A 13,077-nucleotide genomic window follows, 5' to 3' on the forward strand; every position below is an offset into this window, starting at 1 on the left:
ATTCTAATCATCTTGTGTCAGAGAACCAAAAATATTTCTCTTTTCTTTTTGTAAAACATGAAACTATTTTATTCAATCAAATGTGATCTGCAGCGACGACGCCGATCATTTCATGTAAATCACCATGAGCTTGTATATTTTTTAGATATCATGGGAAGTGGGTTTTTTTTCAGTCGGCGAAACTTTTTTTTTACGGAAAATTTGATGTAGTTTATTATTTTGATAACTGACAGCTCTTTATCCACTTTTAAGTGATCCTATTGAATCTAAAAGATATGAAGGACGCTCTAACTGGGACTCAAACTACGCACTTCCCTAAAGGCAGTAATAACGTCGCATAGTCTTATGGTTTCATTACAAGTTTCACAGACACAACTTCAATCTGCTTCCATTTCAGCGCGTCGCCGTGAAAAAGCAGCAAAATCATTTTGCGGGATTTTAAATTCATGGCCGGTAAATTGAAGTGGCAAGACAATTTAAAAAACAATTTCTCCTAAGTTGCACAGCTCCACTTCTGTACGGGAAATAAATCCACTCACGGAACGAACCGGCCTCGGTTACTATGACGACAGAGTATCCGTGCGCATATGTGTATAAGCGCGCGTGTGTGTGTGTGTGTGTGTGTGTGTGTTTCGGCCACAGAACGAAAGGCTATGAATTGAGTGTTATGAATCAAATGTAATCCGTATCTCTTGCTTATGCTCATCAGAGGAGATAAGAAGAAAAAAAAAAGAAGAAAAGAAAATCCATCCCCCGACTGAAACTCCTACATCACCGGGTCGCTTAACTTCGTGTGTCCGGTTATGAGATGATTCATCCTAGCGACAACCGAGGAGACACATTATCTCACAGCTAACTCCTCTGTCTCCCACTTCCCAGGAAAAATGATTTCACTCACTTTCGGATTTAACGCTGTTTCGCCGCGTTGTGTTTTAGGATTGCAGCCGTTATCCGAGGCGCTCATGAACAGAGCTGCCGGCTTTGTGTTTGCATTTCCTTCGTCTCATGCGGGAAATGTACCATAAGCACACTTAGACACCGCTGGCCCTCGAGGTCCTCATCTACTTACGGCACATTAACATGCTTCATCTCCTTTTTATTGCCCGCATGCCTGCCTGCCTCTCTCCAAAGTTGTTGTCCCCCTCGATTGAAATGTTTGGCGTGTTGTGTGCGTTTGCAGGGAGTGATGCAGGACGTGCAGATCCTGGTGATGCCACAGGGTTACATCTCACAGTGTCCAGATCTGAACAGAAGTGAGTGCAGCTTCCTCCTGAACACATTAAAGAGTCATTTCATTTAGTGTTTAATTTAATTTCAATTACCTCTGGCAAGGCACTTGATTGCACTGATTTGCTTTTTTATTCAAATTCTTGAGAAGGCTATCCTCACAGGAGTGAAACCGCTCTAAAACAGCCCGGCTCGTTAAAAGTTAGCGTAATAAAATGGTTCGCAAATAATAAATCAATTAGGAAAAGGGAGAATTCCAACGGCCTCTCCTGAGGAAGTGTGGCATGTGTGTTTTGAGCAACTTGATGCAGCTTCGTTTACGTCCACGGCTTCACAGGAACCCGTCCTGCTCATTAAAGACATCGGAATGATTTTTAAAAAAAAGCATATTAATTAATCAATATTCAAGATTCAACATATTCTTATTGTCATACGCACGGATAAGTTGTTCCATACAATTAAAAGCTTATTTTGCTAGGTCCTCCTTACGCACAGAATTACAATAAACGTAGGGTAGAATCAAGATTAAGATTAAAAACATTGCTTTAAATGCTAATAGGATGAGAACATATATTAAATAAAACATTATGACAACAGTATTGCACAATCAGTTTCACTGAGTGTATAAAGCGCACTATGTATTGTTCCATCGCATCAATGTGGTTATTTTTGACACCCGGCACTGTTTTCTTTGCCTGTCTCCCCCATGATGGCCGTTGCAGCTCATGCTAACTATGCAGCTGTGCAGTTTGTTGCAGATAAACTGCTTCCCCGGCTCACAGCGAAGACAAACACACATTTCACAGTTTGAAATGATTTTCACACAGATTTTATGTCCCCACACTTCTAAAAGTTGCCAGAGGACGCCGCTTACTGCAGTTTACATGAAACGAGTTCCTCTTGGCGAGAGGACACCTCTAAACATGTTTACTGGAGATTAGAAAGGGAGGAGAGACATTGCAGTGAGTCTGCAGTGAATATTTCATTTCAAATGAATTAAAGTCATTAGTTATATCACAATTTAAAGAAATAATTATGTACATTTTTGTGACTGCATTTTCTTTGCAATTATCATAAATTGCCACGCTTGAAGGTAATTGTTTTCTGCGTACTAAATTCTTGTGTGCCGTATCGTCTGTCGTATCCCAGCATGCCCAACCTGCAATGATTTCCACGGACTTGTGCAGAAAATCATGGAGCTGCAGGATATCCTTGCTAAAACATCCAGCAAGGTAATGTAATGTGATGTGATGTCTCCTAATTTGACACTGACTCCACAAATGTAGTGTTAAGAGAATAACAGTAATTGTCATGTTTATCTAACTGTTACGATTACAAATTGTGCTATTGCATAAAATATCCACTTGTTAATGTGCCTCCGACATTAGCATTGATTGCAACAGGCGGTCGGTGACAACTTAACATTAGACGTTGGCTATTGTTGAAGCCCTTTCTGTTCCAATGCAGAAACTGTGTGTGCAAATGGGGTTAATGGTGCCTAATGACTTACTTGTGTGATGCCATTGGTTTGCTTTTGAAGCTCCGCTTTGTACATGTGAATATAGACGCACAACGGGGCTGACTCTCATCTTCTCTCCTTCTTGCCTTTTGTTCTTTGGGGGCGGGGAGGATGGCGTGAGCAGCTGTCCAGGGCGGAGGAGAAGATGAATGGGCTGGATGGCTGCTATTGTGAGAGAACCTGCAGCGTCAAGGGGGTCGTCTACAGGGAGGACGAGGGCTGGACAGATGGCTGCAAGAACTGCACATGCACGGTGGGGTCTCTCTGTGTGTGTCTGTGAGTGTGTGTGTGTCTGTGTGTGCGTGTATGTGTATGTATGTGTGCGTGTGTGTGTGTGTGTGCACTTGGTCCATGTTGTCTATGTTGGCGTTATAAGGAGCAAGGGAAGGGCATTCAATTTTAATTTAATGTGTGTGTGTGTTTGTGTGTATGTGTGTGTCTGTGTACAAACATAGTGAATTATATGCCTGTCATACTGTGTGTGATTGTGTGGCTGATGCATGCCTACATAAATGTTTACAGGCATGTGAGAGCATCATAAAACATATAGATATGTGTGTTTATCGGTGTGTGGCACTTTGTGTGTGTGTGTGTGTGTGTGTGTGTGTGTGTCTTCTGTTCCTGAGAGAAAGGGAGAGCATGCATTTTTCATCATCTGCAACACTGTGTGTTGGGTTGCGCGTGTATTTCAATACAGTTTCACGTTCTTCGCTCACATTGTAGGTCTTGGCTTTTGTTTCTCTACTCTGTTCATCAAGTGCATGAAGGTGGGGGTGTGTATGTGTGGGTGTGTTTATGGCAGTGTCGAGGTGCAGAGTGCAGGGGCCCCATTGTCGACGGCTTGTATTCTCATTATTTCTGAGCAGTCGAGGCGGGTTGCCCCAGTTACCCGAGAAAATATACTGTATTGAAAACCTCCACAGTACCCAGGATTAGACACATCAACAACAGTGCTTAGTAATGCTCAGCCCTCTCAAGGGTCTACTTTGTGCTACATAAAGTGTGAATAATTGCCAAAAAGAGAATTAGGAGCGATTGGAGATCTGGGCCTTGTACCACATTAGCAAACAGATTTCACTCCCTGTCAGTCTACTCAGCTTTGCAACATGAAACCCATTCACTGCTACTGAACTCCTGCAACCAGCCAATGAGAAGCCTTCGCGCACCACTACCCAACATGCAAAAAAATAGGAAATCACATATCTCTCAGTGCACCGCACCTAATTGCTCTTGACAGATGATAATTATCATCAGGGATTTGTTCTGCCCACTCATCCAATGAACTTGCTTCATTCTCCAGGAACGTTGTGTTGCCATTCCTGGGCCGCAATTAAGGAATTAGATAGGATATGTTCCTTACCTTATGTGTGGCAATTAGCTGTGACCTTTAAAATTCAAAGGCCATGCATTAAGATGTTATCAATTATGTGGATCAGGTTCATAAATGTTGCTGTCACAGAGCTTTCATCCGTGGAAGCAATGTTAATTAAAGGCACAACCGGGGAAACGGAGATAGCATTGAAATATATTGGATTCACAGGTTGCTGCGGAAAGCGACTGCAGCTTTACAACACGGGGCGTCAACCGTAGAGAGTAAGCATGTCCTTGACTTCCCCTCCAGCATATTTACAAAATGCAACAGAGTGGGGGGTAGTCAGGGGGCCTGGTCACACCAGCGTTTATTATACTGAAATTTAAATGTTTAAGAAAAGCGTTAGGGTTAAGGGGGTGGGGTTATAAAATAAAATTGCAGTTAGGTTTGGCACTTTTGTTTGGAAACGGTGTCTCGTTTAGATTACCTTACTGGGTGGCACTTTATAATAACTATTTAGCATTTGTTTATAGGGTGGGAATCACCAGGGGTCCCCCGATACGATGTCGTCACGATACTTAAGTCCCGATACGATATTATCGCGATACTGTGATACGTTCAGTATTGCGATTTATTACCTTTTTTTTTCATCTGCAAATTGTCCCCAAAGGAAAAGTTTGTCAACAAAAAAAATTATTGATTTTATTAATCCAGGACCAAAAAGTTTACAATTGATCGATACTCGGCTTCACTGTATCGATACAATATCGCCACGCAAAATATCGCGATACTATGCTATATTGATTTTTTTCCCCCACTCCTATTAGTTAATTATTAATTAAATAATTATAAGCATTGTTTTTACATGAACCCTCATTAGTAACTCATTAGTATGCAATCCATAAACAGTTATAAATGTGTTATTCTTGATTAATAAGCTAATATGCGTTTCATGATTGGGTTTTCCCCATGGATTCCCCTTTTGTAAATTATTAAGATAATTTATAAAGTTAGTAAATGACACAAAAAAAAGATTTAAATGTCATTTATTCATGCATTTATGTGTACATACAATGATTTAGGTATGCTCTCATGGTTAGCAGTAACAATATCAGCAAAAGTGTCATCATATTTCATTCCTTCATATTGATGTAGTGTTTTTCAACATCAGGCTGAACATTCCCATATCCATTAACCCACTGAAGTCACTCTTTAAACAACTTCTTGTCTTTCCCTCGTTCCCCCAGAATGGCACGGTGCAGTGCGAGGCCATCTCCTGCCCTCCCTCTCAGTGCCCGGCGGGCACAGCGCCCGCCTACGTAAAGGGGGCCTGCTGCAAGGAGTGCCAGCGTGAGTGGAGTACCCTTAACCTCATCGCCCTCCTACACTCGTACAATCACGGACACAATTGCGCACCAACACGCGAAAAACCAACCAGCAGCAGATTTAGAGCACGCATCCCGCCTCCACAAGGGCTGCCTGACAATTGACCAGGGCTCTGCTGTGTTGCTAAGCTACCTCCTAACATGCCTCTTGAGATGAGTCCACCCTTTTGCATATACATGGCCCAATCAATTATTCACGAGCTGGCTTCAAAACACAGATGGCCACCAGTCACACAGACGTGAGCCAGTAAATCTGGGATCACTGCATGTGATGTGAAGTAGTTCCTATTTATGGCCGACATGGTGAGGTTTTGAGAAAAGTGAAGGCCGGCAGACATGGTAAATGTCTGAAATGATGCACACTGTTACTGGCAATAGTGTCTTCTTAAATGTCCGCTTTCTAACTTTTGAGCTCTGATATGTTCTTGCTGGATAAATAATTCTGTTTCATCACATTAGCTACATGGAGGGTCTGTTTTTCTCCCACAAGATTCCGCAATGAACTCTTATTAGCCTCCTCACCGCAGCACTCTGCATCTCATATTCTCTCAATAAAAATGGATATTCAGAGGATGTTAGCTTTTCTCACGCCATCATTCTCCTGGTAATAACCCAAACGGAACTTAAATAAATGTGACGTATTAGCTTTTCAAAAGGTGGAAAGGCCCGTCTGTCAATGCATAGAACAAAGCAATGAATTAGCGTAAATCAGTATGAATACGATTGCTCTCCACTGTGAATTGTAGAAGGCTTAAGACCATATGAATGATACTTCGTGTTTATATAATATTCCGTCGTGGATCTCACTCCACAGCTTGAGCGAGCTGACTTCACTCGAGAACTTTCTCACCACACACTCCCACGCTGCTGCTGCTCTCCTGCTTCTCACGCAGAGCAAATAATAGACAAGTTTGAAGTCTTTCTCAGCGAGAAGCCATTGGTCGTGGATTGTAATCGGCTTGCGTCAGCATCATTCCCACTGACCCATGGGGTCGCGGCTGCCACAACTCGGAGAGGGGAAGGGGGCGGGTTAAAAGTACGTCTCCGAATCTGCTGCCGCGTTACACAAATATAAACACGTAGCTGGTAATCCCCTTAAACTCGACACCCCTGTGCTCACTTATCTTGAAGAGGTAGACAAACACGCAGCTAATTACGCATGCTCCGGCTTTGGAGAGAAGAGTGCCGCAAGTTTCCCCACTACAAAGACATGATTCGCTCTCCAATTTAAAACCTTATCTGGCAGCACAAGGTTTTCCAGGGAGGAGTTCTGAGTCTGTTTTTTTTTTTTTTTTTTCCAGTTTTTTTTTTTCTCGATAGTCTGTCTAGTAGAACGTCAAATGGCTGTTTTAGAAGTCCTTCGCTTTCATGATACACTGCTTTGTAATGGGGCCCGACCTGCGGTGTCAATCATTTCTCTTCCTCGTATCAGCCCGATTCCATCTGACCCCGGCTCCTCATCCAACGCCGACTTTCTGACCACGTGACTATTTCCCTACGCCCCCCCCCACCCCCTTCCTGCTCGATAATAGCATGAAACAGATTTTCCTCAGCGTCGTGGTAAGGAGCGCCCTCTCTCGCTCCACATGTTAATTATTTCATCATGCTTAATTGAGTTTGATCTGCTTGATTTGGTTTGACTCAATTTACCCAAGGACTTAAACAAAGCTGTAAATAACAAGGACAGATTATATCATACGTGTTAAACAGCACTGTTAGATAAGATTCCTGGTGTTCCGCCAGTGTTCATGACCACAACAAGTGTAGGAGTGGAGATTTGTATAAATATGAATATATTGGGAGGAGGGGAGAGGGGGATGAAAATGTATGTATGTTATTAGCTTGAGATGATAATTGATTATGAGTAGATTAACAAGATAATACATCAAGGAATTACATTTTTTTTCAGTTTGTGATTGTTTTGTAAATGAAAAACATTTACAAAGACTTTACTTTGAAATGTGGAAATACGAGCTATCATAATTTTTTTTATCATTTTATAGACAAAAGGGATGATTCATCTGTTCAATTTATCTTCCCCAAATCTACTCCAATGAAAGTAATCACACAGGTTGTAATGTTTTGGATGAAAACCAATACATATTAGTTCATTAATGCTCACATTGGCAACCTTGACATAATAATAAAGGCAATAAGCAATCAATAATTCAAATGCCCTGACAAAAATCTGTGTCTGTCCTGTCCGTCCAGTCATTTAATCCTAATGATGGCTTTGGAGGACTTTCTCTCTAGATTTGTATTGCAAAAATATTTGACAACACTGCACTGGCTTTTTAGTTGGACAGTTTTTAAAGTCTTTCGAGATAACCACGCCTAACTCTTATCTGAGAATTTCTTCAACAACAGTTTGAGCTCACATAATATATAAAAATCCAAAACATCATTTTTCTTTAAAGCGTCCAGTCGCAGATATCTTTAAAGAGGCTGTTTCATGGATTGCATTCCACGGGTTAATAGCAGAGAAAAGTGCGGCTTTTATGTGGAATATAATATTAATGTAATGTATTTTCAGGGGAGCGATGTGCTTTTATGTGTACGTTTATTTTTGACGTGTTTACTTGTGCTTACGCTGATGATGTTTCCGTGTCTACTATACCAGCTGTCTGCTTGTTTGGTGGAAGAGAGCTGGTGGAGGGGGATCAGAAGGCTGTGCGGGACTCCTCTGGCAGGTGCCTGCTGTTTGAATGCAGGGTAAGTCATGTCAACACACACACACACACACACACACACACACACACACACACACAGACTTAAAAAAACAAACACATACAGACTTTCACATACTTATTCTAAATGATTGTATCAATCCTCTGCAGGAAGAGACACCATCATAACTCATGTAACCAAGCACTTCAACTCTAATAATTCCCACGTAACGGTGCATGACAGCTCACTAAATACTCATTCCACTGCTACTTTAGCCAAGCCTGAGAGCATAAATCAAAACCTCAATGGGCCCGAATGCACGATTGTCCACTACATTTTATTGATCTGGCCTGTCAGCGGTTTCTTTGTAAAGAAACTGGCCCAATCCCTCTAATTAAGTTTACATTCGGAAGAGGCCAGGGAAGTGCACCTGTCAATCACAGGATGACACAGCCATTCTTCAGTACCAATCATCAGAGACCGCAGTGTGGTCCCAAACCATATTCACTCCCCCAATTATTCCGAGTTATTTGTTTTTCGTCTGCCTGACGCACCAGATGGGTGGGTCGCTCTCTCTGGGAGTAATTCACTTGATGACATTACGTCTGGCAGGCCCAATCAATCACGGAAAAGTGATTTGAAGTTTTTAATCACCCAACTCCATTGTATCAGCCAGCCCCCTTCATGCATTCTGCAAGGCCCCATCAGAATCTGCCGTTTCAGACAGCTGTCTGGCTTGCTGGCCCACACCTGGCCCATCTGTAGTCCCAGTTAACTGACTGGCAGTCCCAGGCAGATCAAAGAAATGGGGACGGAGTGTGCTGTCAATCATCCAACTGTTGCAGACTCCAGCAGGCTTCCCCTGACAGCTGCTTGTCACGCCTGTGATCTTCTGTCTGCTTGCTGGCTCCAGGGGGGAGGGGGCAAGTTTGGGTGTCGTGGGTGGCAAGAAGTAGACTGTACAGCTAGTTTGGAAAGTTGTTTTGGGGACTCTGAGGTGAAGTTGTTTTTCATGCAGGCGTACGGTATATACAAGTGGCGGTCGCAAAACACTTCTTGGACCTGCAGACTGATCCTTTATATATTTGCCCACTACAAATAGCCAGAAATAGCATATTGTCTTTGTCCAACTGTGTCTGGTGTTAATGATTCTAAATTAGCATCAGTCAGAGGGACACAGATGAGATCATTAGAGAGACCTGCCAAAGGCATGCTGGGGAAAAAGGAACCCCCTAATCAGGTTTTATACTCTGACTAAACACACATGCAGGGATAATCCACAAGATGGATTCAATGTTTGTTTAATAAAGATGCATCATGAATCCTGATGTAAATCATTACGAATAACAGGAGAAGAGAAGACGGCCGCTTTTATTTCCCCTTCAGAAGTAGTTTGGGAAAGAATTGCTATTGACCAACGAGTAATTGGTTTGTAATGAACACACAGGAGGGGGAGGGGAGGGGGAGGGCGAGGAGGACGAGGAGGAGGGGAGGGGGTTGGAGCCAAAGAGGAAACACAGTAGATGAATAATTACCTTTTATAATTACATCCAGGTCCTTAGCAAAGGAAGAGGGGCCAGAGTGGACTTAAGAAGTAGCTCACGAGGATTGTTTCTCTGCCCATCACAGGACAGGAGCATGCGGCGCGTGGTCCCCAGTGAGCCGTGTCCCGAACTCAACTGTGTCGAGTCGGAGCAGATCACCTTGAATGACAGATGCTGCAAAGTCTGCAGAGGTATGGAGGACAAGATTATCCGATTTGACATGGCTTCCACGCCGGATAACATTCATTTCACATGTTGAAACGTGCATATTTTAAGGTATTTCCCCATTTTTACAACGGTTGCCTGTATAGCAGCGGATGAATCTAAGAAATACAAAAAAAAAGACCACCATACAAATAATCCTAGCAAATGGACTAAAACGGCCCATTGTATTTTTATTACTCTTAAGATCATGAAGTCAGAGGTAACAGATGGAAATATAGCAAATTAGCGTAATTTCCGCCCTAAGACGACTTGGAAAGAAGCCTCAGTATGGACGCTCAGTGGAAAGGTTGTGCCTCTGTGACATAACCTTTGCACCGGCCCTGTATGCCTCCATCACTCCTCTCGTCTTCTCTCCTCTGGGTCCCAACCTTTTCCTCTGCCGGCCTCCTGCAGGTCATGACTTCTGCTCAGAGGGCCACGGCTGCGTGGAGCACTCCGACTGCGTGAACCTGGAGGCAGGAGACTGCTGTGTTTGTAAGGATGGCTTCCGCCCGCTGAGAGACGATAACGCCTACTGTGAAGGTATGACGTGGCTTTGGAAAACAACCTCTGATTTTCTAGCAGACGTTTATTTGCCTTCTGAGTGTTTACGTGTTTTGTTGTTGTTGTTGTTGAGGTCATCGAGAGGAACCTGCTCTTTGCGTTTTTGGAGGAAATTGTTTTTTCTTCAGTCTTGTGAAATCAGCTCAACGCGCAGATCTTTGACGCAACAGATTCAATTCAGTTTGTTTAAATGGCGCCAAATCATAACAGAAGTTATCGCAGGACACTTTTCATCTAGAGCAGGTCTCGACCGTACTCTTTTTTTTTTTTAAATTTTTTTTTTAACAGGGACCCGACATTCCCTCACGAGCAAACACTGAGCGAGAGAGAGAAAAACCACACAGAACCGGGCTCTGGGTGGGCAGCCATCTGCCTCAAGCAGTTGGGTAGAGAGAGAGGGAGGGAGAGAGAGAAAGAGAGAGAGAGAGAGAGAGAGAGAGAGAGAGAGAGAGAGAGAGAGACACGACACATTTCTCCATCACAACATGATTAGAGACAAATACAAAGACGTGTTTTGTATTGAAAAAACATGGCGGATAGTCAGAGTGTTGGGGTCAGGGGGATGAATACACATCGGCCTTGGACTCTTTACAAGTGTGCGTGCTTTCTCTGACTTTCTTTCCTTTCGACGTGCCCTTATAACCACTGTATACCTTGCCCTCATCTTGAAAATGTATACTGTTCTACTTCTTTTATTCCCGGCCAGGGCCGTTTCTCAGTAAGCATAGTAGGAGATGTGACGGCTTATTTTACACCTTTCAGAAAAAAAAGGGTTTACTGCTATTCATTTTCGGAACATTATAAAAGCCGCTTTCACAGACTTGCTTCAGGTCCAAGGTAGATAATCCAGCACGGTAAACACAATTTTAGTTATATGTATTTGTTCTTGCTGACCTGAAAGAAGTCCTTCAAAAACCACTTTGTCAGTTTAGCACCATGTTTTTATATCTGAGCTGCTTTTGTTAGTTTGATTGCATTCTAACCAAATATATATATATATATATATATATATATATATATATATATATATATATATATATATATATATATATATATATATATAATGCGTACACACTGATTTGGAAAATAATGTAGACATTTGCTAAATACCCATAGAAACACTTTGTTGAATTCATGCTTTTATCACATAATCCTTTTGTGATGGGAGACTGTAATCCCCTCATTATTTGTGTCCACAATGCGCAATAACTGCTTTTTCGGAATGCTTTTCGAGAGACTAATGTTTGTCTTCTCCGTCAGTTGATCAATTTGTGATATAAAAACATGCTCAAGGGCTTTATGTTTGCATGCATAGCGTCACTCTGCTGTGGGGAGTGATTGTAATCACGCCATCCACCATCAGCGAGGTCATTCATTACCGACTGCAGATGTCACCACGTTGCACGTTTCCTTTACGTAAAAGACAAAGCGATTGATTATACGAGCTCTCTTTTAAAACCAGACAATGTTTCACTTGATTGCCTGCTATATGTCACACGTCACATGTTTGAAACGCATGCTGCACACCTCATTGAACAGGCCGTTTCACGCTGATGGTGAAGCTTTTAAAAAAAAAAAAAAAAAAAAACGTGAGCAAGAGTTCAAACGTTCACTCGCTAAATTGACGCCGCTTCGGCTGAATTCCTCTTCTTACGTCTTGACTGAATATTTACCAGATGCGTCGTTAAAAAGTGATGACTTTATCATCTCCAATGCTATCCGGCGGTAAAATATGCAGTAAACATCATGTCATAACTGCATCTCGGGGATTAATGAGAAGACATGGCATCAAAGTTGTTGAGAGTCTTCTGCGTATGACCTTGACAGCTGCCTTGTCAGTATTCAGCCTTCTTGATCTCCCTTCTGCATTGTGTGTGTGCAGCTTCAGAGCATCTGTTTGTGTGAGAACATGCCTCTGCGCTTTTTTTTAATCTGCAGTATTCACACACACCCTATAATACATGTTCTGTCACCTTCATCAAGATGACATTTATGTGTCAATCGAGGCCCAGAGATCTTTGTTTCTGTATCCAGGGGGCTAAATGAAAGAGTGCGAGTTCACAGCTTCTGCAGATCTCATATTCGGTTCCAGATGTAAGCAGTTGTTCAGGCAATTAGACGGTCTCAGGGAGTCTGCATAATTGAAGATCTCTGTTTTGAATTAATGGGAAATTGTGCTGTTGGTTGAAGGCGTTGATCGAAATGGCAAATGCTGACCTCATCGAGCATGCCGGTGTTCAACCATGATCTCTTACCAAACAGCCTTTAACGGAAGTAATTAAAATGTGCCCAGGCACGAAGTATAACTCTGTGGCACTTTTCTTCTATTTCATATTCATGAAATGTATCTTACTGTGCATGGTATACACCACTGCATTCCAGATGTTCAGACATCCTTTTTCTTCTACTAATTGCTTTGCAGATTAAGATTTTACCTACAAAACATCTGTTACTTCATAAGAGGCTTTGCCAAAATAATTGGGTAAAATTAGCTTCTCCTCAACCAACAACTTGAAAATGCTGCTTATACTGTATGTTAATACATCAGCAACAATAATACCACATATCTACCATCTGACTGAGCAAACCTTCCGTATACTAAATAGTTTATGGCTTTTTTCCACTGGAGCAGCTTTTCATATCTACTCGACATTT

At 42.2% G+C, this 13,077-nt stretch overlaps 1 protein-coding gene across 1 annotated transcript in view; it reads left to right on the top strand.

Moving 5' to 3' along the window:
* nell2a (neural EGFL like 2a) overlaps positions 1 to 13,077 on the top strand; it is a 71,810-nt gene that overhangs the window by 14,100 nt on the left and 44,633 nt on the right. The window contains exons 6-12 of the mRNA XM_068602524.1: positions 1,181 to 1,253; positions 2,377 to 2,459; positions 2,871 to 2,999; positions 5,306 to 5,408; positions 8,064 to 8,155; positions 9,740 to 9,845; positions 10,273 to 10,401. Coding sequence (XP_068458625.1) covers positions 1,181 to 1,253; positions 2,377 to 2,459; positions 2,871 to 2,999; positions 5,306 to 5,408; positions 8,064 to 8,155; positions 9,740 to 9,845; positions 10,273 to 10,401 — 715 coding nt within the window. The remainder of the gene's footprint in view (positions 1 to 1,180; positions 1,254 to 2,376; positions 2,460 to 2,870; positions 3,000 to 5,305; positions 5,409 to 8,063; positions 8,156 to 9,739; positions 9,846 to 10,272; positions 10,402 to 13,077) is intronic.

The sequence above is a fragment of the Clinocottus analis genome, unplaced genomic scaffold (genome assembly GCF_023055335.1).
Source record: "Clinocottus analis isolate CAN_PGR_092001 unplaced genomic scaffold, fCliAna1.0.p SCAF_6, whole genome shotgun sequence".
Classification (NCBI taxonomy): domain Eukaryota; kingdom Metazoa; phylum Chordata; class Actinopteri; order Perciformes; family Cottidae; genus Clinocottus; species Clinocottus analis.